The sequence below is a fragment of the Alosa alosa genome, chromosome 7 (genome assembly GCF_017589495.1).
Source record: "Alosa alosa isolate M-15738 ecotype Scorff River chromosome 7, AALO_Geno_1.1, whole genome shotgun sequence".
In the NCBI taxonomy this organism is placed as follows: domain Eukaryota; kingdom Metazoa; phylum Chordata; class Actinopteri; order Clupeiformes; family Clupeidae; genus Alosa; species Alosa alosa.
In genome coordinates, this window is record NC_063195.1 from 3,783,107 (window position 1) to 3,809,518 (window position 26,412).

Genomic DNA, 26,412 nt, shown 5'->3' on the forward strand with positions numbered 1-26,412 from the left:
TGACAGGAGCCTTTATGATGCAAACTAGAATGATAGGGCATCAAATGGGCGTGGCCATGGATGCACTTGCAGACACTCCACAAAGGAGGGTAGGTGGGGTAATTAATACTCCACAAAGGAGGGTAGGTGGGGGTGATGAACACTCCACAAAGGAGGGTAGGTGGGGTAATTAATACTCCACAAAGGAGGGTAGGTGGTTGTGGGGGTGAAATGAAACATGGGAGGGTATGGGGAGGGGTAACAAACAAAGACAGATCATTACTTTTGTAAGAGTTAAGAGCATCCCAGTGCCCACCTGTAAACATATGAGGTCAGGAAACATATACCACACAATTATGTTGACATAAGGCCACCTGTGTCCTATCGATTAGATAACTAGATTAAAATAAAATCAATTGACTTCAAGATGTTTTAGAATACAAACTAGTTAGGGGATTGGATTGCATAATAAAATGTCACTGTTGACACATTCAATGGTCCTCAGGAGGGAATGGCAACACCTCAACCTGTCCTAAAGGAGGTTAAGCTGGAGAATGTTGAAGGTGTGACATGACATGATCGAATGGAAGTGGGGTGGGGTAAAAAACATACTTTCTTACTTACGGCTCCTACACACAGTTGCGTGTGTTGCAGTGCCGGACACGCATCCCATTCACTTTACACAGGCTCAAGTCATCCGTTGCCGAACTGAATTGTGGGTCCGTTGTGTTGCGTTTCTCCCGTTGCTCGCGTTGAGAAGTTCAACTGTGCTGCACCGACCGACGGGACCGGCCAATCAAATTACGGTTATACTTCAGGTCATTTGCATAGCTACCGTTTTTTAAAATGTTCATCTGAACAAGCCAATATATGTATATTTATATATAGTCATTAAAACACACACACACACACACACACACACACATATATATATATATATATATAGGGGTCGACCAATTATCGGCCTGGCCGATTATTAGGGCCGATATTTAGCATTTTTATAATAATTGGTATCGGTCATTTTTTCCACCGATAAGCCAATATTGAAATGGATAAAGAATGAAACGCACTGCTTTGTCTGTAAAGCGTCTCTCACTCCCTGAATTTGCTACTCTGTGGTCAAGAGTATTGTCCCGCCCACTACACCGTCTGATTTGTTAGTTAGCACGAATGCAGCCAATCAGGATCGAAGACTGAACACAGACAAAGTTTAGGATTCTCACTGAGGCAGACTGGGCTTCAGCTGTAGCCTACGGAGCTATTTTTCGAAGGTAAGGTAGCCTACATTGCTGAAGTTGCAGTGAATCACAATCATCTACACTGAAGTTACAAAAACACCACTTTGTAAGCTATTGTCTCTTTGATCCGGATCAATAAGTAAAGCACCCACTTCCTTCATTTAGCTTAATTTCGATTGATGCGTTACTGATGCTGTTTACTAGCTATCCCACAAACTCGGGTGCTGCGCGTCGGGAGTTCTCTGCCTCCGCCTCGTTCGTTAATTGTGAATAACGGGACACCTCGGCGGACATAGTACAGAGAAGTCCTAAATTATGCGATAGCGAACGTCAAAAAGATAATTGCAGAAAAGACTACATGCACCCAGGGCCAACCGTAATTTAATCCGACCTGAACAAAATCGTGTCCTGAGCTGGCTATTAACGTGCCTTTTAGGCTCTCAAAAGTGTCGCTTATAGCCTAGCCTACATATGGGCACAAATCGCATGCTTAAATAGCCTAAGAACTATTTTAAGACTGTTTTGTTAAACTATTCAACCGTAACACTTGCCATCACGCATGAACCTCTTCCTCTCCCTCTCGTGCACTCACACACACGATGGCAAAGCATCCTCTTTGTGACAGGTCCCTTAACAAGCACATAGCCCATTGTGCAGGCCTACTCTATGAAAATAATTGCTATCACTCAGCTTTTGGATTAACATGATACACAGGATTTACACTTGCAAAGTGATGTAAGTTGATAGACAATTGTGTATGAAAAGAAGTTTGCATAGAAGTTTGCATAATTAAATTATTTTGAATTAATTTTTTGCAGCATATAGCCTTTACTATCTACCCCCTTTTTTGACAACTGACATATCGGTTTTACATATCGGTTATCGGCCTCCTGTTTTGGTAATAATTGATATCGGTATCGGCCCTGAAAAAAACATATCGGTCGATCCCTAATATATATATGAATATGAATAGTTATAGTATTATCACCTGTACTTCAGGAACAATGGCTGGATAATCAACAGGTATCATATGAATAGTGTACTCCAGTGCATCTGTCTGTCTCTCATTATACAATATTATCACCTGTACTTCAGGAACAATGGCTGGACAATTAGCAGGTGTCATATGAATAGTTATAGTATTAGCATATTGTATCATATGAATAGTATCCTCCAGTGCACCTGTCTGTCTATTATTCTACACCACTGGCACACCTGGCACATTAGCACCTGTACCTGGTTCAGCCATCAACATTCCAATTGTGCCCTTCACTCAACTCTTGACAAACCATACATCACAGTAAATTGCAGACTTTAGAGAACACAAAGGTGTGAGTCAGTCCCGTGTATAATTAATAGTTCCAAAGCAATCCGGTTTTGAAATACATTGTAGCAAATTTCAACATGGAGCTTTAAAAGCTTCTTGAAACTGAGCTGTGCTTAAATGGTAGATAACTGTAAATATTAAAATCAGAGGGTATACAGCTCATAGCTAAGCATGCATGTATTTAACCCTTTAGGCGCCAGGTTTAAAAAAAAATCATTCGATTTTTACATCAAAATTTCAAAAGGCCATGGCTTGAAACTGGTCAGAGATAAAGTCCTACTGTAAATGTGAAAATCGTTGAGTATGAACAAAAGTTTATGAAGGGGGTAAATGTACACATCTAATTTGCATATTATGACGTCACTGGATGACAACCACCTCGAATTATGCACATTTCAGTAATACTGGATGTTGAACATTATATTTGAGCAGTTACTTTTTTGTCATTTCACCCACATAACATCTGAACAGGAAAGCAGTCACAACCAACAATAGTAAACTATTACTATTACCACAAACCTTATTCTACTATACAATAAAGTAGCCTGGTCAAATCAGTTCCTATCGCGGGTGACTTTGTAGTTCTTCAGAGCCCTATTTTTACTACCCCTGCTGTCTTTACTACGTCCATTACGGACACCATCATCACCTTTACCACTGGCACCTTCAGCTACGTTGGGCAGAGGATTAGACATAAAGTATGGTATGCTTAGTGAACACTGTCGGAAAGACGCAAAGACGCACCTCCATTCACTGACGCAGCGTGACTAGACGATCGCTCATATTCTCCAAAAGGCAGATATTCTCCTTCAGAATCAGACTAGGTAAATAACAGACCCAAGACTTCATCACACGTGAATTTTTTTTTTCAACATTTGGTGTATTTCTGCTTCAATTTGTACAAAACTATGGCCCGCATCGCTTCCACGTTATGGAGGAAATGCACAACTTCTTCGTGTGTTTCTCGCGTGTTTCTCCTGTGCTTCCTGAACATTTTGAAAAAAAGGTTGAGCTTGAATCGAAGCTCTGGGTGTCTGCCAACTAGTGGTGGAGAGTACCGTACATGGATCTATCGTCTGTTTTAATCAGTGATGTTGTTTGTCGCAATTTTTTGCGACTTTGGCGGGTAAAGGGTTAAGGCGTGCTTAAATTGGTAAATGCATGATTTCATAACCAGCTAAATAAAAGATAAATGTTAAATATAGCTGCAAGAAGCAATGAGGGGGCCAATAGGCAGTTCAGCAGGCCAGATTTGCCATGTAAGTCAATGCCGTTGCATCAGACATATACCCTTAAGCAATCACAGCAAGTTCCATGCCATACAACCCAAGATTGGCTGAGTTACAAGGTCGAGTTTCACATCAAAACATAACTGATTTTATGGGGCTGAACCAGGGCTGAGTGTCGCCGCCCCCTCCCCCAGCCAGCCCACCGCCGCAACCGCCCCTGCCCATCCCACCCCATCCCACCCTTGCACGCACACATTAGAATGAACTAGATGGAACTTGCAGTCATTAGTTTCACATCAAAAATAAAAGATTGACTGAGATATGATCACACTTGCTGTGATTTAAACACAGAGGTCAAAAATTGACGTAATAGGGTGTGTTGAACTCGGCTTGGCCCAAGGATTCCAATGATACCTCATTTTGACATTCGGGTCAACAAGTCAAAAGTTACGTACGTGAACACATGTCCAACTTTGGCCTGTTGGTGGCACTAGAGCATTGGAGGAGCCGGCATGAAACTTGGTGAAATTAATTATTGGGCTGTCCCCAATCAGTGTGCCAAATTGTATAACTTTTTACCAGACGGTTCTATGGGCTGCCATTGACATCCATTGCACAATAATGCACATCAGCAACTACTGGCCAAAATGCATTTTTGTCAATTACAGAGCCCCCTAGAGGTCAAAGGTCACCAAATTTCTTGAGCGTCCTACCGATGGGCTCGGAGGTGCATGTACCAAGTTTGGTTTTGATACATGTAAGCGTTGCTGAGATATGAGCTCACTTCCTGTTTGGCGGCTTCGCCGCAAAGTTCGAAAGGCTGTTACGGGCCAATGCTTTTGGCAATTGTTCCAGAAAGCAAAGCACTCATCAGGCATGGTCTGAAGATGGTCTCTGCCAATTTTGGCGAGGATCCGCTGAAATTTGTGACCTGCGAAAACTTTTTGATGTTTTTGATTAAATCCAATATGGCAGCAGAATCAATTACGATGACATCACAAATTGGCATGGGTCGGCCTAAGGACCTCCAACAGTACTATCAGACACCACTAGTGTGTTTTAATTCTAAGCACAACTGCAGTTACAGGCCAAAAGGCATGTTTCTTAATTACAGCGCCCCCTAGAGGTCAAAGGTCACCAGATTTCTTGAGCGTCCCCCTGATTGGGTCCTGAGTCCATGTACTTAGTTTGGTTATGATAGATCAATGGGTTGCTGAGATATCAGCTCACTTCCTGTTTGGCGGCTTCGGCGCAAATTTCGATTGGATATTATGGATGAACGGTTTTAGTTCCGGAGACAAAACACCACAACTATTGTGAGGCTTCGTCTGAAGATCATGTATGTCAAGTTTGGTGTCGATCGGACAAAATTTGTGACCTGTGAAGTTTTAGTTTCACTTTAGTTTCACTTTCACTAAAATGGCAGAAAATGACGTCATAGGGTTGAACGTTGCGTTGAACTCGGCCTGGTCCAAGGATTCCAATGGTACCTCATTTTCCAAAATCGGGCCAACGGGTCAGAAGTTACATGCGTGAACGCATGTCAAACTTTGTCCTGTTGGTGGCGCTAGAGCGCTCGGGGTTCGGACTTGGTGAAATTAATCATGAGATTCAGACTAATTAGTGTGCCAAATTTCACAACTTTTCACCAGATGGTTCTATGGGCTGCCATAGACTTCAATGGCAGAAGAAAGATGTGTAATAATAATAGGAAAAGCTAGAAACACAATGGGTGCCTTCGCAGCTTCGCTGCTTGGCCCCCAAATATAGCCTATATATCTATACATATTAAAATCAGATGATGTAGGCTACACAGTACAGTTAGTTCAAGTTGTATAGCTCTGGAACTTATACCAATGGATTGAGTTTTAAAGGAGCCACACCACTTTTCAGCCCGCGGTTATGAGTCATAAACAAAATATTTTTATGATATTCGGGTCATTTGCGGGCGGGTCAGTTAAAATTAATTAAATATTTATTTTCTACAAAATAGGCCTGCTTAAAATATCACGAGAAGGCTAGCATCAATATAGTAAAGCATCAATACAGTAAAGTCAACAGTAAAGAAGCTGAAGACACGAGTTAAAATAATAGACACCCCTTCAGGAAAAGCGATATAGGCTATGGGAAATATAAAGAAGATGACATAAAGAAGATGACAGTAGTGCAAGTTATGGTCTATGTAGGCCTACTTCTTGCGAAGCCATTTAAAAGTATGACAGCCAAAACGGGCAGCCTGCAGGAATAAATGTTATGGCACAGACTACACAGCCATATCTACCTGTATAGGTTCGCGCAAGCATAAAAGTTACCTTAGTTCAGTGGTTCTCAAACTTTTTCTTTCATTCCCCACTTTGATCAAGGGGGCATTTTCGAGTCCCACCTGTCCATCATCGCTCTAAGAAAGTGCATCAAGCTTAGAATTGTCAAATTTATTGAAATAACGACAAGTTCTAAAGATGTCCTCTTCAGCAGAGTTAAAATCAGCTGGTGCTGCAGATATAATATAAATAAATACATAATGTGCCACTGTAAATTAAACACACATATTTCTGTTTTCCAGCAACATATTAGCAAGCACAGGCCAATATTTTACAGCATTGTACAATATATTCAATAGCCTACCAACATGCTGTATTAAATGGATCCATAATCCAGTCATACTGAGCACTGCTGGTTGGGAAATATTTTTTAAATAAACTTTGCAGGGATGTGATGTAGGCCTACTGTTTAATACATGGGATCACAAGAGTGGCTCCCGAATCAGAAGTTTCAGCGATTTCACTCAGATTCTCAAAGGCATTAATACTGTCGCGATCGAGGCGCCTGTCACATTTTTGGTGAATGCAGTAATCTTATCTGCTAGGTGAGGTAGGTGCTTGTCTTTGCCTTGTAACTTGAGATTTAACTCATTGAGCTTTCCAAATATATCGCTAAGATAGGCCAGCTTCATCAAGAAATTTTCATTAGTGAACGTGCTTGCAGATTCGTATGCGCTCTTCCTCCAAGAAGAGGCGACACGGAGCTCAAACACGCTCAACAGCACTTTACCTCGGGAAAGCCACCTTGCCTCGCTGTGAAACAGTAGGCTACAGCTGTGTGGTCAGCTCCCCTCTCCTAGCAAAGTGCGGGGAATTGACACGCTTTTAAGGGCCAGGTCTTGATGAAATTCACCACTCTCACAACCTTGTTCAAAATCTCATTCAGGTCGGGACTAAGCTGCCTTGACACGAGCGCTTCCCTATGAATAACATAGTGCGTCTATTGTGCACCGGGTGCTACCTAGGCCTAGGCTACAGATAAAAAAATAAATAAAAAACTCCTGTATTAACGTCAGTTCGCGCCCCACCTGGCATGTATCCGCGACAAAGTAGTGGGTCGCGACCCACAGTTTGAGAAACGCTGCCTTAGTTCATTGTGTTTGTGACTTTAAACAGTGGATGTGCTTTAATAAAGCTTTGTGCTTCATTCAGCATTATAAACCAGTTCTTACGCTAACGTTTTGACCAGCAATGTATCTCTTTTGCCTACCTTGCCTCACCATTTCTGTTTTCGAATGAAAGATGTATGTCCATGGCCTTCAAATCTTATCCTAGTGTTCTAATCCTTGGTGGTTGCGTGCGTGCTTGCGCTCTTATTCTCATTCTCTCTCCTGCGCAAACATTATGTCCTGCATGCCTACTGCGTGTAGTTCTACTGCATAAAGTTTTGCAAATAAATTACTTTGTTTTACAGAATAGGTCTACTGTCACACTGCATGCAGGCTATAACCAAAAGCACACATTTTGTAAATAAGCGGGTCGGGTATAATTTTGTCCTAATTAATATTCGCGGCCCGAGTTGCGGTCAGGTTGATTAAAATATCGGGCGACCGTGGGCCGCTTGTGACCAAACCCGCGCAACACTGGTCACTATGGCATATGAATGCTGTTCTCTTGATCTTTAGCTCTGTTGCTACTGAGCATGAAAGTCAAGGCAGTTATGACTACTGCCCCATATTGGTGGTAGGTTTAGAGGAAAAAATCAGTACATTTCAATCATATTTCAATAATACTGATTTCCGTCTCTGATTTCGGTCTATCTACTCTATTATCTTTAGAGGCTGGTAAAACTATTTAAAATATTTATATATTTAAGTGGCTGGTAAATTTTGGAATGCACACAGCTTTGGGATCTCCACAGAGTGCTGCTGCTCACTGGGTGCTTGACTACTTGTACTATCACTGATGTATATATGTTGTTTTTTGCCTTTTACTTTTCAACCAATAAGAAGACTATTGATGCAAAGTGTGTCAAAAAACACACCTCTTCTTCTCTGTTGGATTGCTCTGGAACTGTTCAAAAAACACACCCATTCCTCTCTTTTAAATTGGTCTGGAACTATTCAAAAACGTACCAATTCTTCACTGTGAATTTGCTGAATTATTCGTTGCAGTGAGATCAAACTTTATAATGTGACAGAGCAGATGTGGGGCTTTCCAAAAAAACTAGGCACTTGTACGATCGCGCATTCTTACTTTTGCTCTCAACGAAGGTGGTCGCATTTTTCTCTCCCTCCCCTCCCCTTATCTTCCCTGCTGTGCTTCTTTGTCTCGTGTAGTCTACCGTCTCATACTTTGAGAGACTCTCTCTGCACTGCTCTCCAAACTAAAAAATCATGGATTTGATCAACTGGTCTCTCAACGCAATTGACACCATCTTCTCAACGAGAAGTTTGGGTTCGGGGGAACCCGACTGCCCTGCCGGAACGTTCGCAGCTGGCTACTCGATGGACGCGTGGGAGAAGTGGCGGGTCGTGTGCCTGGCGGCTCTTTCTGTGGAGGACATTGAAGATATCTACCTATTCGGAACCATGATAACAGGTCTTATGCTGACTGGATTAGGCATTGCCCTGGTTTATCGAGGAAATCTAAAAACGGTGACAGCTGTTCAAAGCCCCGTAAGGCTGCCCGTTATGATTGAAGCAGTGGGCAGAGCCGTCGTCACCCAGACTGGGACTATCAAGCATTTGATGGATACCAGGATGGATCAGATGGATGCTAAGGTTGGATACTAAGTTGGATAACATCATGGAGAAGCTCACTGCTTTACAAAGGCAATTGGACCAGTATGGACTAAGAGGGTAGACGTGCAAATTGAATGCGGCTAACCTCCCAAGACCAAACAACTACAATCTTATCTGCTTTTGGCGCCCCTTAACCAGCACTGGCCTCGGCCAAGGCCGCTGCTGGAAAACAACTCCCCCGGAAGAAGAGCACTGCAGCGAGACGCTCTTGCATCCCTTTCCCCACCCCCCACAGACACCTGCTGAATGTGGACTCTGTCTGGGACATGACCAAGGCTGTCTCCATAGCAACTTGCTGTGTTATCGCTTTGACAATCCTGCGGACTGAGGCACTAAGACTTTGGCACCAGGCGGAGCGCTTCACCAGGCCTACACATACATCTAACACAGATACAGACATGCAGTCACCACCCCTACCCCCATCCCTTCGCGGCTTGTACCCCCCAGTCTGTCAAGCGGGTCTGTGACCAGCGCCGCAAATGGCTGAAGGACCAGATGGCTGCCTGCCTGCACTGGTATCCCTCCATCCCCCCACTCCACCCCCCTTGTTGCAAGCCGTGTGTCTCTTATGTTGTGTAATGTTGTGTAAAGTGTATGTGCTAATGTTGCTGAGGTGTTTTTTTCCTGTTCCCACACTGTACTCCCCACAGGAGCATAGTCTGGGGGTTCCACACTGTACTCCCCACAGGAGCATAGTCTGGGGGTTCCACACTGTACTCCCCACAGGAGCATAGTCTGGGGGTTCCACACTGTACTCCCCATAGTCTGGGGGTTCCACACTGTACTCCCCACAGGAGCATAGTCTGGGGGTTCCACACTGTACTCCCCACAGGAGCATAGTCTGGGGGTTCCACACTGTACTCCCCACAGGAGCATAGTCTGGGGGTTCCACACTGTACTCCCCACAGGAGCATAGTCTGGGGGTTGCCTTTTTTTTCTCCTCCCCTCTCCTCATGTTATGCTGTATTTTTCTTCAACGCCCTGTCTCCCTGCCCTGTCTACCCCCCTTGTCATATTGTATGTATGTTTGTATGGTCAGGTTGATGGTCAATTTCACTGGTACTTGTGACTACAGTATGTGACAATAAAGTTCTATCCTATCCATTCAAATAAAATAAAATCATGAAATGAAATGAAATTGCATCATATTTCCAGTCTATACCGTTCTGAGTTCACCCATTGCTCTCGTTTGAATTTTTCACAAACCCGTGATCAGATAGATATGGGACACATGTCAGATGGAAGAGGAGACACAGAGCTATCCATTGGTTCTACATCCTTCTGGGTCACATTATTAAAACAGAGAAAGTGACAGCAAAACAATAACTATATATATAGCTCAACCTATCCAATGTTTTCATGTGTTTTTCTCAGAAAAAGCATGTTCATGATCCGGTTTTATGATCCTATCAAATTCCTGCATGGTATCCAATTCACGGCTCACATTGCATCCCACTTTGTTCATCAAAGATATCCATTTTTTTGCCTTTCCTTTACTTTGTTCGTTGCAATGGAATAAAAAGTTGCTGTGGAGAGCACACACATGCTACTGCGCATGCTCAGGTCAAGTCAAGTCAGATCGGTACATATAATTATAATTAATATTTCCAGGGTAGTCTCCCTCCACCATGGTCCAGCTGGTTCAGGACAGTCCACTTTATCATTTAATCAAAATGAGTCATTTAATCAAAATGATTTAGAACTGCGCCGAGTTACAAATTCTGAATCTGCCTTGATAATTATTCTACCTTGTCTTTTATTACATTTAATCAAAATGAGTCATTTTTTTTACTACTTTTCTGCCTTTGTTTTGCTTTCTAATTTTTTCTTTAGTTTTAAATGGTTTTACCTTGTGTTTTGTTTTCTTTTGATTATGTAAAGCATGTTGTATGTTTTGTTTATGTAAAGCACATTGAATGACCTCTGTGTATATATGTATGAGGTAAAAAAATAATAATTCTAGATTCATTCAAACAGCCATTGAGATAGTCAAACAAGTGATTTATTTACAATAATAGTGTGTCCTGTAATTACCACACATTTGAAAAAAAACCCTCTGGCTGGTAACATTTTCAAATGTTATTGTTATTAATTCGCAATGTGATTCCCTTGCTTTGGACTGTCCTTGGTGGTGGACATAACAATGCAACAGACAGTTAGTTGTTCAGATGAATGTGTATTGTAGATATCAATAAAGGCCTTATCAGAAGATACAGCAAACACAAAATGCAACTTAAACAGATCATGAATGTAGCCACAGGCATCTGTGCCACACAAGGAATTCATCCTTCTAGTCCAGGATGATGTGGTACTTGTTCTTCATCTTGCAATCTTGCATTAGCTGAATAAAGGTGTCTGTACATGACCTCTGATTTAATACAAATACACACTGGGTCAATTTAGTATTTCTAATGGTCAACTCCTGTATGCAAGTCCTGATGGCTCTCAAGATTTTAGGTGTGATGGTTCCATGTGTGATCGTTGGTGTCGAGTGAGAAGGTAGTTAGCCCTGAAACTCTTCCCACATGTAGTACACTGATATGGCTTTTCTCCTGTATGTATGCGCTGATGTCTGGTGACGTCTGCCTGAGTCCTGAAACTCTTCCCACATATGGTGCACTGGTATGGCTTTTCACCTGTATGTCTGCGCTGATGGATGGTGACCTCTGGTTTAGTCCTGAAACTCTTCCCACATGTAGTACACTGATATGGCTTTTCTCCTGTGTGGATCCTCTGGTGTATCTTGAGACCAGTTATGTCACTGAAGGCCTTTCCACAGTCAGTGCACCGATATGGTTTTTCTCCTGTATGTGTACGCTGATGGATGGTAAGAGCACCACGCTCCCTGAAACTCTTTTCACATGTAGTGCACTGATATGGTTTCTCTCCTGTATGTGTTCGCTGATGGTTGGTGACATGTGCCTTAGTCCTGAAACTCTTCCCACAAGTACTGCACCAATATGGTTTCTCTCCTGTATGTGTGCGATGATGGATGGTGACCTCTGTCTTAGTACTGAAACTCTTCCCACAAGTGGTGCACTGATATGGTTTTTCCCCAGTATGGATCCTCTGATGTCTCTTGAGGCGAGTTATGTCACTGAAGGCCTTTCCACAGTCAGTGCACCGATATGGTTTCTCTCCTGTATGTGTGCGATGATGGATGGTGACCTCTGTCTTAGTACTGAAACTCTTCCCACAAGTGGTGCACTGATATGGTTTTTCCCCAGTATGGATCCTCTGATGTCTCTTGAGATGAGTTATGTCACTGAAGGCCTTTCCACAGTCAGTGCACTCATATGGTTTTTCCCTAGCATGGATCCTCTGGTGTGTATTGAGATGAGATTTTCGATTGAAGGCCTTTCCACAGTCAGTGCACTGGTATCGCTTTTCCCCAGTATGTCTCATCTCATCTGAGTTGATTTCTTGTTCATTTGCAAGAAAAGGACAAGTTAACATTTTGAAACTCTCCTAATTAACAAAGGTAATACATGTTTGTCAAGTCAACTGTATTTATATAGTGCATTTCATACAGGAGATAGAACACGTATTAGTAACTTACCAGTAGAAGAGTCTTTCTGACCATGCTCTCGTAAATCAGATTCCTCCTCTTTAATGTCCATCACTGAAGACGTTTCTTCTTTGCAGTTAAACATTGCTGATGTGTGTGTTTCAGTCTTGCAGTCATGATCCAGTCCAGGCTTTTCTTCTTCTTTCTGAACTGCAAACAGATGTTCCTGATGGAAATCATCAAACTCTTCTTCTTTTATCTCAGTCACTGGCATAGGCAGCAGTGTTGGTTCAGTAAATCCTGACATTTCAGACTCCAATTCTGAGATAAAAAAAAAACCCAGTCAAACATTACAGTTGAATCACATTTGTCATTTATAATTGCAATTGAAAGATTAAATCAACAAGTGGAAACAATGAAATACAACATAGTTGTATCTTTAGTTGCATATAGATATAGTGTTGAGAGTGTCTCAGTGCCTACCTTTGAACAGGTGAGTTCAGACATTTGACTGCACTAGGTGGTGTTTATATAATGTCTCTTCTCTCTGATTCAGTAGGTTCATCTAACCAATCAGTGACAAGAGCCTTTATGATGCAAACTAGAATGATAGGGCATCAAATGGGTGTGGCCATGGAAGCACTTGCAGATACTCCACAAAGGAGGGTAGTTGGAGTTGAACACTCCACCAGCAGGTGGAGGTAATCATCAGGTATCATATGAATAGTTTCCTATTATATCCAGACTATTATTTTAGACTATTTCCTAATAGTCTGTCTATTACATAGTCTGTCTACATCACTGGCACACCTGGCACATTATCACCTGTACCTGGGTCAGCCGATCAACATTCCAATTGTGCCCATCTCCACACCCATTTGTCTTGGTGGGATCTCTCACAAACTCTTCACTCAACACATGACAAACCATACATCACAGTAAATAGCAGACATTAGCGAACACAAGGAAGTCCTTTGTATAATTAGCTGTTCCAGAGCAATCCGGTTTTGAAATAAATTGTACCAAATTTCAACATGGTCTCCAACTTTGGGGTTGAAAATATATCCCTAAAATAAAATTTTGACCATCTACACACAGTAGGAATAGTTATGATACTGCATTACCTTCACAACCACAATGTATGGTTGAGGAGTTTCATAGCTCAGAATTGGTCAAAAAATACATTTCAGCACTCCATGGAATTATGCAGAAGTGAATAGTTGTGTTAAACTATAATTTAATAATTTAATCTGCTCCCTTTGTGGTTTCTAATATTTGCTTAGGGACTTGTTTGTAAATCAGCACATATGATTATGCTTTTGTAATGTTCAGAGTATAGGACATTATACTCAATGCCTTGTTTTCCTTTTCCAGGAAACCTGCAAACAGAGCCTATCTGCTGTGCCCTGTGTGCATGAAAACCCAGAAATACCTGTCAAGGCATCTGCGCAGGGTCTGCATGAAGAATGGTACCGAATTTGCCATTGTGACAGCGGTGGAACATGCAAAACAGGACGCTGTGGAAGTCCACGGGAATGGCGTTCATTTTAGTTGTGAAGTCCTTTGTGAAATTTTTCATGATGCTGATCCAGTCAAAAGATTTGTGGCTGAACTTTTCAATGTTTCACATTACTTCTTGTTTACTCTGATATGTTACATGTATAAGGTGTTTTGAATGGAATGACTATGACTATTATTCCCTTATTAAGTTATTGTAAACGTGTGTTGTTTTTATCCATTTCTGTGACTTTAGTTCCATAAAGACAGTTTCATTATCCACTTAAATTTCCATGTTAATCTTATTGAAAGATGGGTTGAGGAGCTGGAACGCCGTCACTTTGTGGTGATTGGAGCCCCCCCATCCTCATCAGGTGAACTTTAGCCAGGTGAACGGAGGAGGGCTGATGCAGCGGACACTAACTTGAGAGATGTAGTGAGAATGTCTACAGCATGTGCAGCGAGTGCCTGGAATGAGGACCCAAAGACATTCTTTCAGAGACCACAAGCATTGATTTTAGAAAGCTAGGCACCGCATTGGGCTCCAGAACGTACGTCAATAGCGCCACTATCGGAGCTAGTTGGCTAGTTCAAACGTTTGCCAACTTAATAAAAGCTTAACTCGTGTCACACTGTTCGCCAACAGCAACATCCATCTTATTTGTTTTCAAGTAGCAGGGAATTCAAGCCAAACCGTTGCAACTCTGCCATCAATCATTATGTTAAGCCCACCTAACGACTCTATACACAATTTCATTGGCCTGATTGAGTTTCGATTTCTGGAGCTCACAAGCCAACGGAGAGTTGCTAGACTAGCCCTGGCAGCAAATGTAATTTGCACGTCTAGATTTCTAGGCTAGTGAAACACTGTTTTGTAATGAAATTGAGTTTTACTAATACATCATTGTTATATCATTTAATTCCAGATGTATTTGTTGCCCCTGTGTGAACAGTAGGTTCAACTTGAGGACAGAAATGATCAACCTCTAATACTGTGGTGGTCTGTTTAATACTGTAGCCTACAATCTTCAATTATATGAATAGTTATAGTATTAGCACCTGTACTTCAGGAACAATGGCTGGGTAATCAGCAGTTATCATATGAATAGTTATAGTATTAGCATATCATATCATATGAATAGTTCCCGGATAGCAATCGGTTTTGAAATACATTGTAGCAAATTTCAACATGGAGCTTGAAAAGCTTCTTGAAACTGAGCTGTGCATAAATGGTAGGTAACTGTAAATATTAAAATCAGAGGATATACAGCTCATAGCTAAGCATACATAAGGCATGCTTAAATTGGTAAATGCATGATTTCATAACCAGCTAAATAAAAGATAAATGTTAAATATAGCCTATATATCTATACATATTAAAATCAGATGATGTAGGCTACACAGTATAGTTAGTTCAAGTTGTATAGCTCTGGAACTTATACCAATGGATTGGGTTTTAAAGCAACACCAAAGAACTTTCCCTCTGCCGCACGGACGCTATTTGTTTATACAGCACCGGCTTTGCAAATAACAATGTCCACAGACAAGGTAGAATATGTTGCATGATTTATGAAAGTACAATGTATTGCGACATCAAACGCAAGTCAAATTTGTAGTTTCTTATGTCTCATTCCATCAAAATACAGATCCGCTACCCGATCTGGCAAACTTACATAGTGCGGTTATAGCCGATAGAGGGCTGTGAAGCAAATGCAGAAGTGCCGTTCACCCTGTTACAAGTTGATGAACTACTGAAACGATTTTGGAAACATTATTTTAAGTAACAAAAAACTCTTTGGTGTTGCTTTAAAGGAGCCACACCACTTTTATGTCACTATGCATGCTATGAATGCTGTTCTCTTGATCTTTAGCTCTGTTGCTACTGCGCATGGAGGTCAATCCAGTTATGACTTCTGCCCAACATTGGTGGTAGGTTTAGAGGAAAAAGTACATTTCTATCATGTTTCAATAATTTTGGTCTATCTACTCTATTATCTTTAGAGGCTGGTAAAACTATTATAAAAATGTATATATTTATATATTTAAGTGGCTGGTAAATTTTGGAATCCACAAGCCACAGTGGCAGGTGAACAACATATTTAATGTCCATCCCTGGTGAATGCACACAGCTGTGGGATCTCCACAGAGTGCTGCTGCTCACTGGGTGCTTGACTACTTGTACTATCACTGATGTATATATGTTGTTTTTTGTCTTTTACTTTTAAACCCATAAGAAGACTATTGATGCAAAGTGTGTCAAAAAACACACCTCTTCTTCTCTGTTGGATTGCTCTGGAACTGTTCAAAAAACACACCCATTCCTCTCTTTTAAATTGCTCTGGAACTATTCAAAAACACACCAATTCTTCTCTGTAAATTTGTTCCCGAACTATTTGTTGCAGTGAGATGAAACTTCATCATGTGACAGAGCAGAAGTGGGGCTTTCCAAAAGAACTAGGCACTTGTACGATTGTGGATTCAAATAAAACAAAATCATGAAATTAAATCAAATTGCATCATATTACCAGTCTATACCGTTCTGAGTTCACCCATTGCTCTCGTTTGAATTTTTCACAAATCCGTGATCAGATAGATATGGGACACATGTCAGATGGAAGAGGAGACACAGAGCTATCCATTGGTTCTACATCCTTCTGGGTCACATTATTAAAACAGAGAAAGTGACAGCAAAACAATAACTATATATATAGCTCAACCTATCCAATGTTTTCATGTGTTTGTCTCTGAAAAAGCATGTTCATGATCCGGTTTTATGATCCTATCAAATTCCTGCATGGTATCCAATTCAAGGCTCACATTGCATCCCACTTTGTTCATCAAAGATATCCATTTTTTTGCCTTTCCTTTACTTTGTTCGTTGCAATGGAATAAAAAGTTGCTGTGAAGAGCACACATATGCTACTGCGCATGCTCAGGTCAAGTCAGATCGGTTCTTGTCACAGATGTCGAGTGCAGAATGTATTCATTACTAAATAAAAAATGGCATTTATTTCATATGTGTGTACTTTGCTCAGCCCTAGAGTCTCCCTCTAGCCTGAAAAATCCAGACCCTGGTAATCCAGAAAGATTAAGGGTCTGGCCACAAACAATGTAACGGCCCAACTCGAGGGATGGCACCAAGCATGCATTTGAAAATCTCACTGCACACAATTGGATAACACTAGACCAATGTTTACTTTGAATGATTCTGGACTTCAACGGAATTGGATAACACTACGATCAATGTTTCCAACATTGCAGCGCTGTCGTCATCAGTTTAGCTCGCCTCTGGCATGCCTATATCAGATATGATTTCATTGGTTCCATGGGATGCAAAGGGTAAAAGTAACGTGCATCATTGCTCATTGCCAGAGTGTCGCGCAGAGACAACTCCATTGTGCTCTTGCGAGAACTCTGGATTTCCAGGGTAGTCTCCCTCCACCATGGTCCAGCTGGTTCAGGAAAGTCCACTTTATCATTTAATCATTTAATCAAAATGACTCATTTAATCAAAATGATTTAGAACTGCGCCAGGTTACAAATTCTGAATCGGATGTGAGGTGCAAGCTTAAGCAGAGACTTTCTAATGAGGAGACACAGCACTCAAAAAATCCTCCATAGAAATGCATGGGGCTAGTTTGTAACGCTGTTGTCTACACATATCCCACCCCTTCCTCAGCAAAACGTTGACATGTGAATACATTGAGCCAATCATGTGGTGTGATGTGAATACATTGAGCCAATCATATGGTGTGTTGTGAAGATATCTTGCCAATCATGTCTTGTGAACTCGCCGCTGGATCAAGATTGGTGTCGTGAAGCCTTGTGCACGAGCATTTCTGCTGAGTAGGATGTCTGATGAGTGCCCTAAAAGCGTTGCTATATGGCCGCTGAGTAGAGGGACTTGCCTAAAAGGACTTTGGCATAAGCAATTAGAGCTGTGATGTCATAATCAAATTCTGAGGATTCCGCCATTTATTTCAAAGGGGCGAAAAAACACAGAGAAACAGGAATAACGCAAAAGTTGTTGCTGACCAGATTTCTCACAGAGATTGCACTTGATTGGTCCGATTAAATTTGTTTTGGAGTTGGCGGCCTATTTAAAAACTAAAACATTAATGTTTGACTATGCATTAGCCTAAGCACTAGGCTATTTTTGTCCTTGTCCTCTTTGGAAGTTGATCGATTAGTATAAGCTAGCCTAACTTACAAGTTATATGAATGCCTCACAAGTATTACCACCTGCGTGAATGAAGAGTTTAGAAGCTGCGCTGTGTAGCTCGAACTTTAAAGCTGATTTTCTTAAAACTTTTTTTGCTGAGATGCGGATAGCCTTCACATTTTGGCCAATATCTCTAAGTTGGCGAAACGGAATTGAACAAATGACCCCTTGTTTTAGGAAAAGGAGGGAGAAATAATATAGAAGCCGAATTGTAACCTTAGAAAACTTAAATCCCAAAGAACTAAGAGCAACGGCAATTTCACTCATAGAACATTTATTTAAAAAGATAATGCAACACCGATAGTGCAACGCAGATAGTAGGACTACAACAACGAACAAGCTTGGCAACGTCAATACACAAAATCTTAAAACTAATGGGATCAGTGGCATTAATTGCCTAAAGAATACAGGCTTACTTGATATGAAGCATATTTAATTTGCTCATGTTTTTCTTTGCTGACCTAATGTCCAGAGCAAAACTGGAGTGAGTCAAAGAGAAGAAATGTTTTACATGTTTTTCTCACTTTTTTTTCTTTTTTAGCCCTCCATGTCACTTCAGGGGTTCCAAAATGTAGTGTTTGTGAGTATTTTTTTTTTTTAATGTTTGACTGAAAAAGCCATTTTACATAAGAAGTGGATTTATATACAAAAAACATTATGAGATACCTTACCATTTAGATCATCATGCAGTGTTGTACATATTGAAGACATTTATTTAGAATGACAAAATAACTCAAACTCATTATTATCAAAGCAAATTCCATGATGAAGGCTGCAAGAGTTAGCATTTGACCTGAGATGTGTATTATAGATTTATCTGGCATATCTGACTTCATGAGGTATTTATCTTTTGATTTGACATTGACTCAGTTGAATGTTAAACAACAAAAAAACTCAGTCCAAATTCCAATAATTTCTGATGAATTCTACAAAAATATATTCTTTCAAAATCAGATGATGAGCATCTCTTAATTGCATTAATGTGAACTATGTAAACTCTAAGCTCTGATTCATTAGTAAACCCTTTTAGTCAATTCATTATTTCTAATGTTTCGTTTTCGTGTGGGTATTAAGAGTTGTGCTACGAGTAAAACTCTTCCCACATGTAGTACAATGAAATGGCTTTTCTCCTGTATGTGTGCGCTGATGGATGGTGACCTCTGTCTTAGTCCTGAAACTCTTCCCACAGTCAGTGCACTGGTATGGTTTCTCTCCGGTATGTATGCGATAATGTTGAATGAGATTTGAGCTCTGACTGAAACTCTTCCCACATGTACTGCACTGATATGGCTTTTCTCCTGTATGTATGCGCTGATGGATGGTGACATGTGATTTAGTCTTGAAACTCTTTCCACATGTAGTGCACTGGCATGTCTTTTCTCCTGTGTGGATTCTTTGGTGTGCCTTAAGACTAGATGTGCAACTAAAGGCCTTTCCACATGCAGTGCAATGATATGGCTTTTCCCCAGTATGGATCCTCTGGTGTTTCTCAAGATCAGATTTTCGACTAAAGGCATTTCCACACATAGTACACTGATATGGCTTTTCTCCTGTATGTGTGCGCTGATGTTTGGTGACCTCTGCCTTAGTCCTGAAAGTCTTCCCACATGTACTACACTGATATGGCTTTTCTCCTGTATGTGTGCGCTGATGTTTGGTGACCTCTGCCTTAGTCCTGAAAGTCTTCCCACATGTACTACACTGATATGGCTTTTCTCCTGTATGTGTGTGCTCATGATTGACGACATCTGCCTTAGTCCTGAAACTTTTCCCACATGTAGTACAATGGCATGGCTTTTCTCCTGTGTGGATTCTTTGGTGTGTCTGGAGATGAGATTTTCGACCAAAGGCCTTTCAACAGTAAGTGCACTGATATGGCTTTTCTCCTGTATGTATGCTCTGATGTCTGGTGACGTCTGCCTTAGTCCTGAAACTCTTCCCACATGTGGTGCACTGATGTGGCTTTTCTCCTGTATGTGTGCGCTGATGGATGGTGACCTCTGTCTTAGTCTTGAAACTCTTCCCACATGTGGTGCACTGATACGGCTTTTCTCCAGTGTGGATCCTTTGGTGTGTCATGAGATGAGATTTTGATTGAAAGGTCTTCCCACATGTAGCGCACTGATGTGGCTTTTCTCCTGTATGTGTGCGCTGATGGATGGTGACCTCTGTCTTAGTCCTGAAACTCTTTCCACATGTGGTGCACTGATGTGGCTTTTCTCCTGTATGTATGCGCTGATGGATGGTGACCTCTGTCTTAGTCCTGAAACTCTTTCCACATGTGGTGCACTGATCTGGCTTTTCTCCAGTATGGATCATCTGGTGTCTCTTGAGAGCAGTTATGTCACTGAAGGCCCTTCCACAGACAGTGCACTGGTATGGTTTTTCCCCAGTATGGATCCTCTGGTGTGTCTTGAGATGAGATTTTTGATTGAAGGCCTTTCCACAGCCAATGCACTGGTACGGCTTTTCCCCAGTATGTCTCATCTCATCTGAGTTGATTTCTTGTTCATTTGCAAGAAAAGGACAAGTAAACATTTTGAAACCCTCATAATTAACATAAAGGTAATACATGTTTGTTTTACTTCAAACATTCCACAAGTCAGGTCAACTGTATTTATATAGTGCATTTCATACAGGAGATAGAACACTTATTAGTAACTTACTAGTAGAAGAGTCTTTCTGACCATGCTCCCTTAAATCAGATTCCTCCTGTTTACTTTCCATCTGCGGAGACTTTTCTTCTTTGCAGTGAAACATTGCTGATGTGTGTGTTTCAGTCTTGAAGTCATGATCCAGTCCAGGGTTTTCTTTTTCTTTCTGAACTGCAAACAGATACTCTTGAAGGAAATCATCAAACTCTTCTTGCTTTATCTCCTTTGCTGGCATTGGCTGCAGTGTTGGATCATTAAATCCTGACATTGTAGACTCCAGTTCTGTGTTGTGAAACAAATTCAGTCAAACATTACATCTGAATTGCATTTGTAATTTACAATTACAATTGAACGATTAAACAAACAAGTGCAGACAAATAAATACAATAGTTGTTTTGTCAGTTGAAGAAAGATATTGTGTATGTTCTCAGAGTATCCCAGTGCCTACCCTAGAACAGGTGAGTTCAGACCTCTGACTCCACTAGGTGGTGTTTATATAATGTCTCTTCTCTCTGACTCACTAGATTAGTCTAACCAATCCGTGACAGGAGCCTTTATGATGCAAATCAGAATGATAGGGTGTCAAATGGGTGTGGCCATGGACAGGGGCGTCACTAGACCTTATGCACTGGGGCACGTGCCTTAGTAAAAGTCTAGCTGGAAACGGCATTCATGAGTTACATCACTTTGAGTAAGTCGTCCCCTGTTTAATGTTACAACAAATTCACAACTTGTTTGACAGAAAAAATGACAAGTTGATCGCTGTTAGAGAGTTACCCACATAACTAGCATCTGTTTTTCAATGCTTAGTTCAGTTTACCAGCTTGTGCTCTCTCACACACACACTCACACCATGCGTAGGCTGCATGCACACATGCGGACAATTTATAAGGATTTATACGTATACTGTAGAGAGAATCCTGTAAAAGTAGCCTATACTGTTTGTGAAGCTGTCCTACTGTAAAACTAAACATAGCCTTCTGATAAACTATTCAGAGATGGACATCAGAAAATTCTTCCTGAACAGGGAGAGGAACAGTGAGGAGGATGAGGGAGGTATGATGATGTTGAGGTAGGTGGGGGTGATGAACACTCCACAAAGGAAGGTAGGTGGAGGTGTTGAAGACTCCACAAAGGAGGGTAGGTGGGGTAATTAATACTCCACAAAGGAGGGTAGGTGGTTGTGGGGGTGAAATGAAACATGGGAGGGTATGGGGAGGGGTAACAAACAAAGACAGATCATTACTTTTGTAAGAGTTAAGGGCATCCCAGTGCCCACCTGTAAACATATGAGGTCAGGAAACATATACCACACAATGATGTTGACATAAGGCCCCCTGTGTCCTATCCATTAGATAACTAAATTCAAATGGAAGTGGGGTGGGGGAAAAAAACGTACTTACTTTCTTAGGCCTTTAGATTCCTGTAGGAGCGTAGGCAATAATCGCAATATCGTCTTATTCTGAACAAAGTCAATAGATGGAACATTAATGTCCATGTAAACGTAGTGTCACGGTTATTGGTGAACATGCTCATGCACCACATTCAGCTTGGAAGACTTGGCCACACTACCGGAGAGTGTTCTTTTTCAAAACTGTGATTCGTTAAAAATAGAGATCCAATGAGCCAACGCAGATTGAAACAACTGTCTCTGATGTCCATTGATATTCTGTGTGAAATGGATTTGACCAAACAATGAAGAAATAACTGGCATTAGGCTATTGCATTTGTTGTCAATTAACTGTGCTGGTGTAGCAAATAGTAGGCTATGGTTTTTGTTTTGTGTTGGTTGTTGCTGTAAGGAAGTTGTTAGCAAGGATGGGTATTTTGCTGCATTTTAAGGATGCTGCCTGATGTGAGTAGGCCAGTGGTTGCTGTAAGGACATGTTATGTGTGAGTTGGTGGTTCAATTGCTGCTCTGTAAGGACGCTGCTGGTGTGAGTAGGCCTGTTTGGTGTTCAGCTGTTGATGTACCAACATTGCAGTGATGATGTATGAGTAGGCCTATCTGGTGGTTCAATTGTAGCCCTATGTCACCTTGGAGGAGGGCCCCAAATAAAATGTAGCCTAGGGGCGCCTGACCACCTTAATCCGCTTCTGTTGGGAAATATTGCTATTGAGTCAACTTGAATGCAAGAGTTTTAAACAAATATGTGCAGCATGCTAATGATGCTAAGCAGATTTAACCCTTAAAGGAGTACCGTCAATGTTGAGAAATGAACGTTCTAAAGAATATCTGGGTTCATTGAATTCAACATAGAATTTTAGAACCTTCAATTGTTGCGGAACTTAGAACGTTCAAAAACCTACACCTTTAAGGGTTAATAGTAATTTAGCTAGTGGTCTTCTATGCGTCCTTGCTTTCACGATTGTGACTTTTATTTGGAGTCGCACGTGTCCATTGAGAGGGAGAGGGAAGGAGAGCGAGAGAGAGAGGGGCTTTACTTCTATGCTGATTGGTCATGTTCAACACATAGTCTACAATGAAAACAGAGACAGGTATGCAATTATGATTTATTGATTTATTTTTGGACAACGTAAGATACTGGTAAGTAAAGCGGGAGATGTGTGTTGCTTATGCGGCCGCATAAGCTGCAAAGGACTGCGTGAAATACTAGAAAGGGTGCGGGCATATCCCAGAATTCGGATGAACCGTATCTTTGAAACATCGCTATTTTAGCTAAAAGCCACCTCCGTCATATGCTAAATGTTGCTATGTTCTGAACATCTGTATTTTACAGCATGGATGCAAGGTGACAGTTAATTTAAACTTCACAATGAGCTTGGGTTATTAATATACAAGTGTGATATGGCTAATATTTATCTTTTAACATCTTTATTATCAATGGAAACATCTTTATTTGCATTCACAGCTCTCAAAATGGTTCATATAGGAGACAGAAATCCGGGTTTTGAGGCAGGAATGATTATTTGCCATCACTCTGGCCTTGTGCTCATATTTTTTGACAGATTGAGGTCTGGACTCTAACTTAAAAATGTTGAAAATGTTCTCTCTTAACTATTTCTTGCCTTGTTTGGCTGTATGTTTTGGATCATTATGCGGTTTAATGTTGAATGTCGCCTATTGGGTCAGGTCTCTCAGCATACTGCCTGATCTTTTCTTCCAAAATTCTTAATGTAGGTCCCATTGTCTGAAAACTCCACATATGTCACACATACAAGGCATTTCTCTGTGTGTCTGAAGCGATGACCATCTATTGGCCTTTCAACTCTCAGAGCACTAATGTGACTTTTCTCCAGTATGTTGAATTTGATGTAGTACATTGATATGTTTTTTCCCCATATGTTTGTATCCTCTGGTGATTCTTGAAATTCAACATCCATCTGAAGACCTTTCCGCACTCAGCGCACCGATGTGTTATTTCTCCAGTATGTGCCATCTGATGAGAAGTACGTGTGTATCATGTTGTGTAGAGAAAGAAGTGAACTACTTGTGAAACTCTTTCCACACTCAGCACAACAATGAGTTCTTTCTCCAGCATGGGCCCTCTGATACGAGTTGAGATGTGAGCTACAGCTCAAACTCTTCCCACATGTAGTACACGGATATGGCTTTTCTCATGTATATATTCTCCTGTAAACCATAAGAGCTGAGACACTCCTGAAGCTCTCACCACAGGTGGTCCAATGGTTTGGCCTTTCCTCTTGTGGAGAGAACAATCTGTTGTATATTAGCATAACAAATGAATTTGATCAATTCAGTCAGTTCAAGTCTTTATGATATCAAGTATTCAGTAACTTACTTGAAAGAAAAGGGTTCTTGTTACCATGTTGTCTTAAATATGAATCCTCTTTTTCTTTAAAATCAATTGTTGAAGTCTTCCCTTTACCCAGGGTTGATGTTGGTGATGTGGGTGTTTCAGCCTTGCAGTCATCATCAAGTCCAGGTGTTCCTTCAGCTTTTTGAACTGCACACAGATAGTCATGAAGAAAAGCGTCCCATTCTTCTGATTTGATATCCTTCTTCACTGACATGGATAGTTGTGATGGTAATCCTGACATTTCAATTTCCAGTGGTGTTTCTTAAAAAAATGCAGTCGACTACCAGTAAGCACATTCAGTTCTGTAATCTGACTCCACTCTAGTGTGTCTAGAAGGGATCCTCTGTTCCAGTGAGCTACTGAATTCAGATCCACCCAATCAGCACCACACCAGAACCACAGAGGATTATGGGATATGTGTATGAGCACCATTTGCACACCTGATGGTCTTCAGGTAGGCTACTGCTACATTTGGAGGAACATCACACAGGAGGTTGGGTGGGGGTGGGGTGGAGGTGTGAGCTGAAAGCTACATTTGGAGGAACATCACAAATGGGGTTGGGTAGGGTGGAGGTGTGAGCTGAAAGTTTCCAACATGGGTCATGTATACACACAAACATGGTGTTTGCTATTTTTGGAAGATTTTAACCCTCCTGTTGTGTTCACGGTCAAATGTGTCCGATTGACAATTCTTTAGTCAAAAAATTAAGAAACTTATTCTGACCATCATGAGGCTCCTTGACTTTTTTAATGCAGGGCATCTGAACACATAAAACAAATGTTGAAGATTTCCATAACAATTTGAGTGTATTATTTAACTTTAGAACACCCATGTGTATTTCCGGTCAATGACCGGCCATAAAAATGAATGGGTGAGAAAATGGTCAGTGCATAAAATTGAGTCCAGGCACATACTTATTGATCAGATGGGCTGTATATGGGCTTCTGTACATTTAACACACACACAAACACACCCTCACTACATCTCTTTGCTTCTATGCCAGCCCCCACTGGAACCTTTCCCTGATAGAATCTTCCCCTTTCTGACTTGCATGAGCTCGGGTCAATGAGGCCTGCAGGCCATAAATAGCAAATGGAAGTACAAAACTGGTTATATCCAATAACTGTCCACATTGTACTCTGCAATATAATTGAAAAGTGAAGCCTTGTGTCTTTTATTCCTTATACATCATTGTTATTATCACCTGCAGTCCACAGAAATCACTCCACCGCCTCCAAATAATCCAGAACTCTGCAGCCAGGATAGTAACAGGACAAAGTCCACAAGCCACATAACACCTGTACTGTTGCAGCTACACTGGTTACCAGTTACCCAGAGAGTCCAGTTTAAGATCTTACTGTTGACACACAGCCCCAAAGCTATGGAACTCACTTCCAAACAACATCAGGCAGTGTGAATCCACTGCCCAGTTCAGAAAGGAACTGAAAACCTTTCTCTTTAGACTAGCCTATGGACTGTGATATGGCTAAATGGGGTGAAAATAGACAATGGATTGCTATTTTATATATATGGATGGCTATTTTATATATATAATTTTTCTCCTTTTTTGATATATATTTTATTTTTTTCCTTCTATTTGTTTTATCTGTGAAGCGACCTTGGGTGTCCTGAAAGGCGTTTTTAAATCAAATGTATTATTATTATTATTACTTCAGGACCAAGAGCTGGGTAATCAGCAGGTATCATATGAATAGTATCCAGTGCACCAGTCTGTCTCTCATTATACAATATTATCACCTGTACTGGAACAATGACTGGATAATCAGCAGTTATCATATGAATAGTTATAGTATTATCACTAGAAGTTTTTATCCCCAGGCCATCCGAACTCTGAACTCACACTATACTGACTTTGCACACATTCACTCCTCAGCACTCTCAAACATTTC

At 41.1% G+C, this 26,412-nt stretch overlaps 3 protein-coding genes across 10 annotated transcripts in view; 1 reads left to right on the forward strand and 2 right to left on the reverse strand.

Moving 5' to 3' along the window:
- LOC125297247 (NACHT, LRR and PYD domains-containing protein 12-like) overlaps positions 1-26,412 on the forward strand; it is a gene marked incomplete in the record, with an annotated part of 868,465 nt that overhangs the window by 264,347 nt on the left and 577,706 nt on the right.
- LOC125297245 (NACHT, LRR and PYD domains-containing protein 12-like) overlaps positions 1-26,412 on the reverse strand; it is a 666,703-nt gene that overhangs the window by 123,447 nt on the left and 516,844 nt on the right. The gene's annotated exons all lie outside the window — the stretch shown is intronic.
- LOC125297289 (zinc finger protein 268-like) lies at positions 11,282-20,552 on the reverse strand. Its single transcript, XM_048247571.1, is given in 2 exon segments — positions 11,282-11,984; positions 19,286-20,552. Coding segments are annotated over 2 exon segments (1,968 nt in total). The 3' UTR covers positions 11,282-11,283.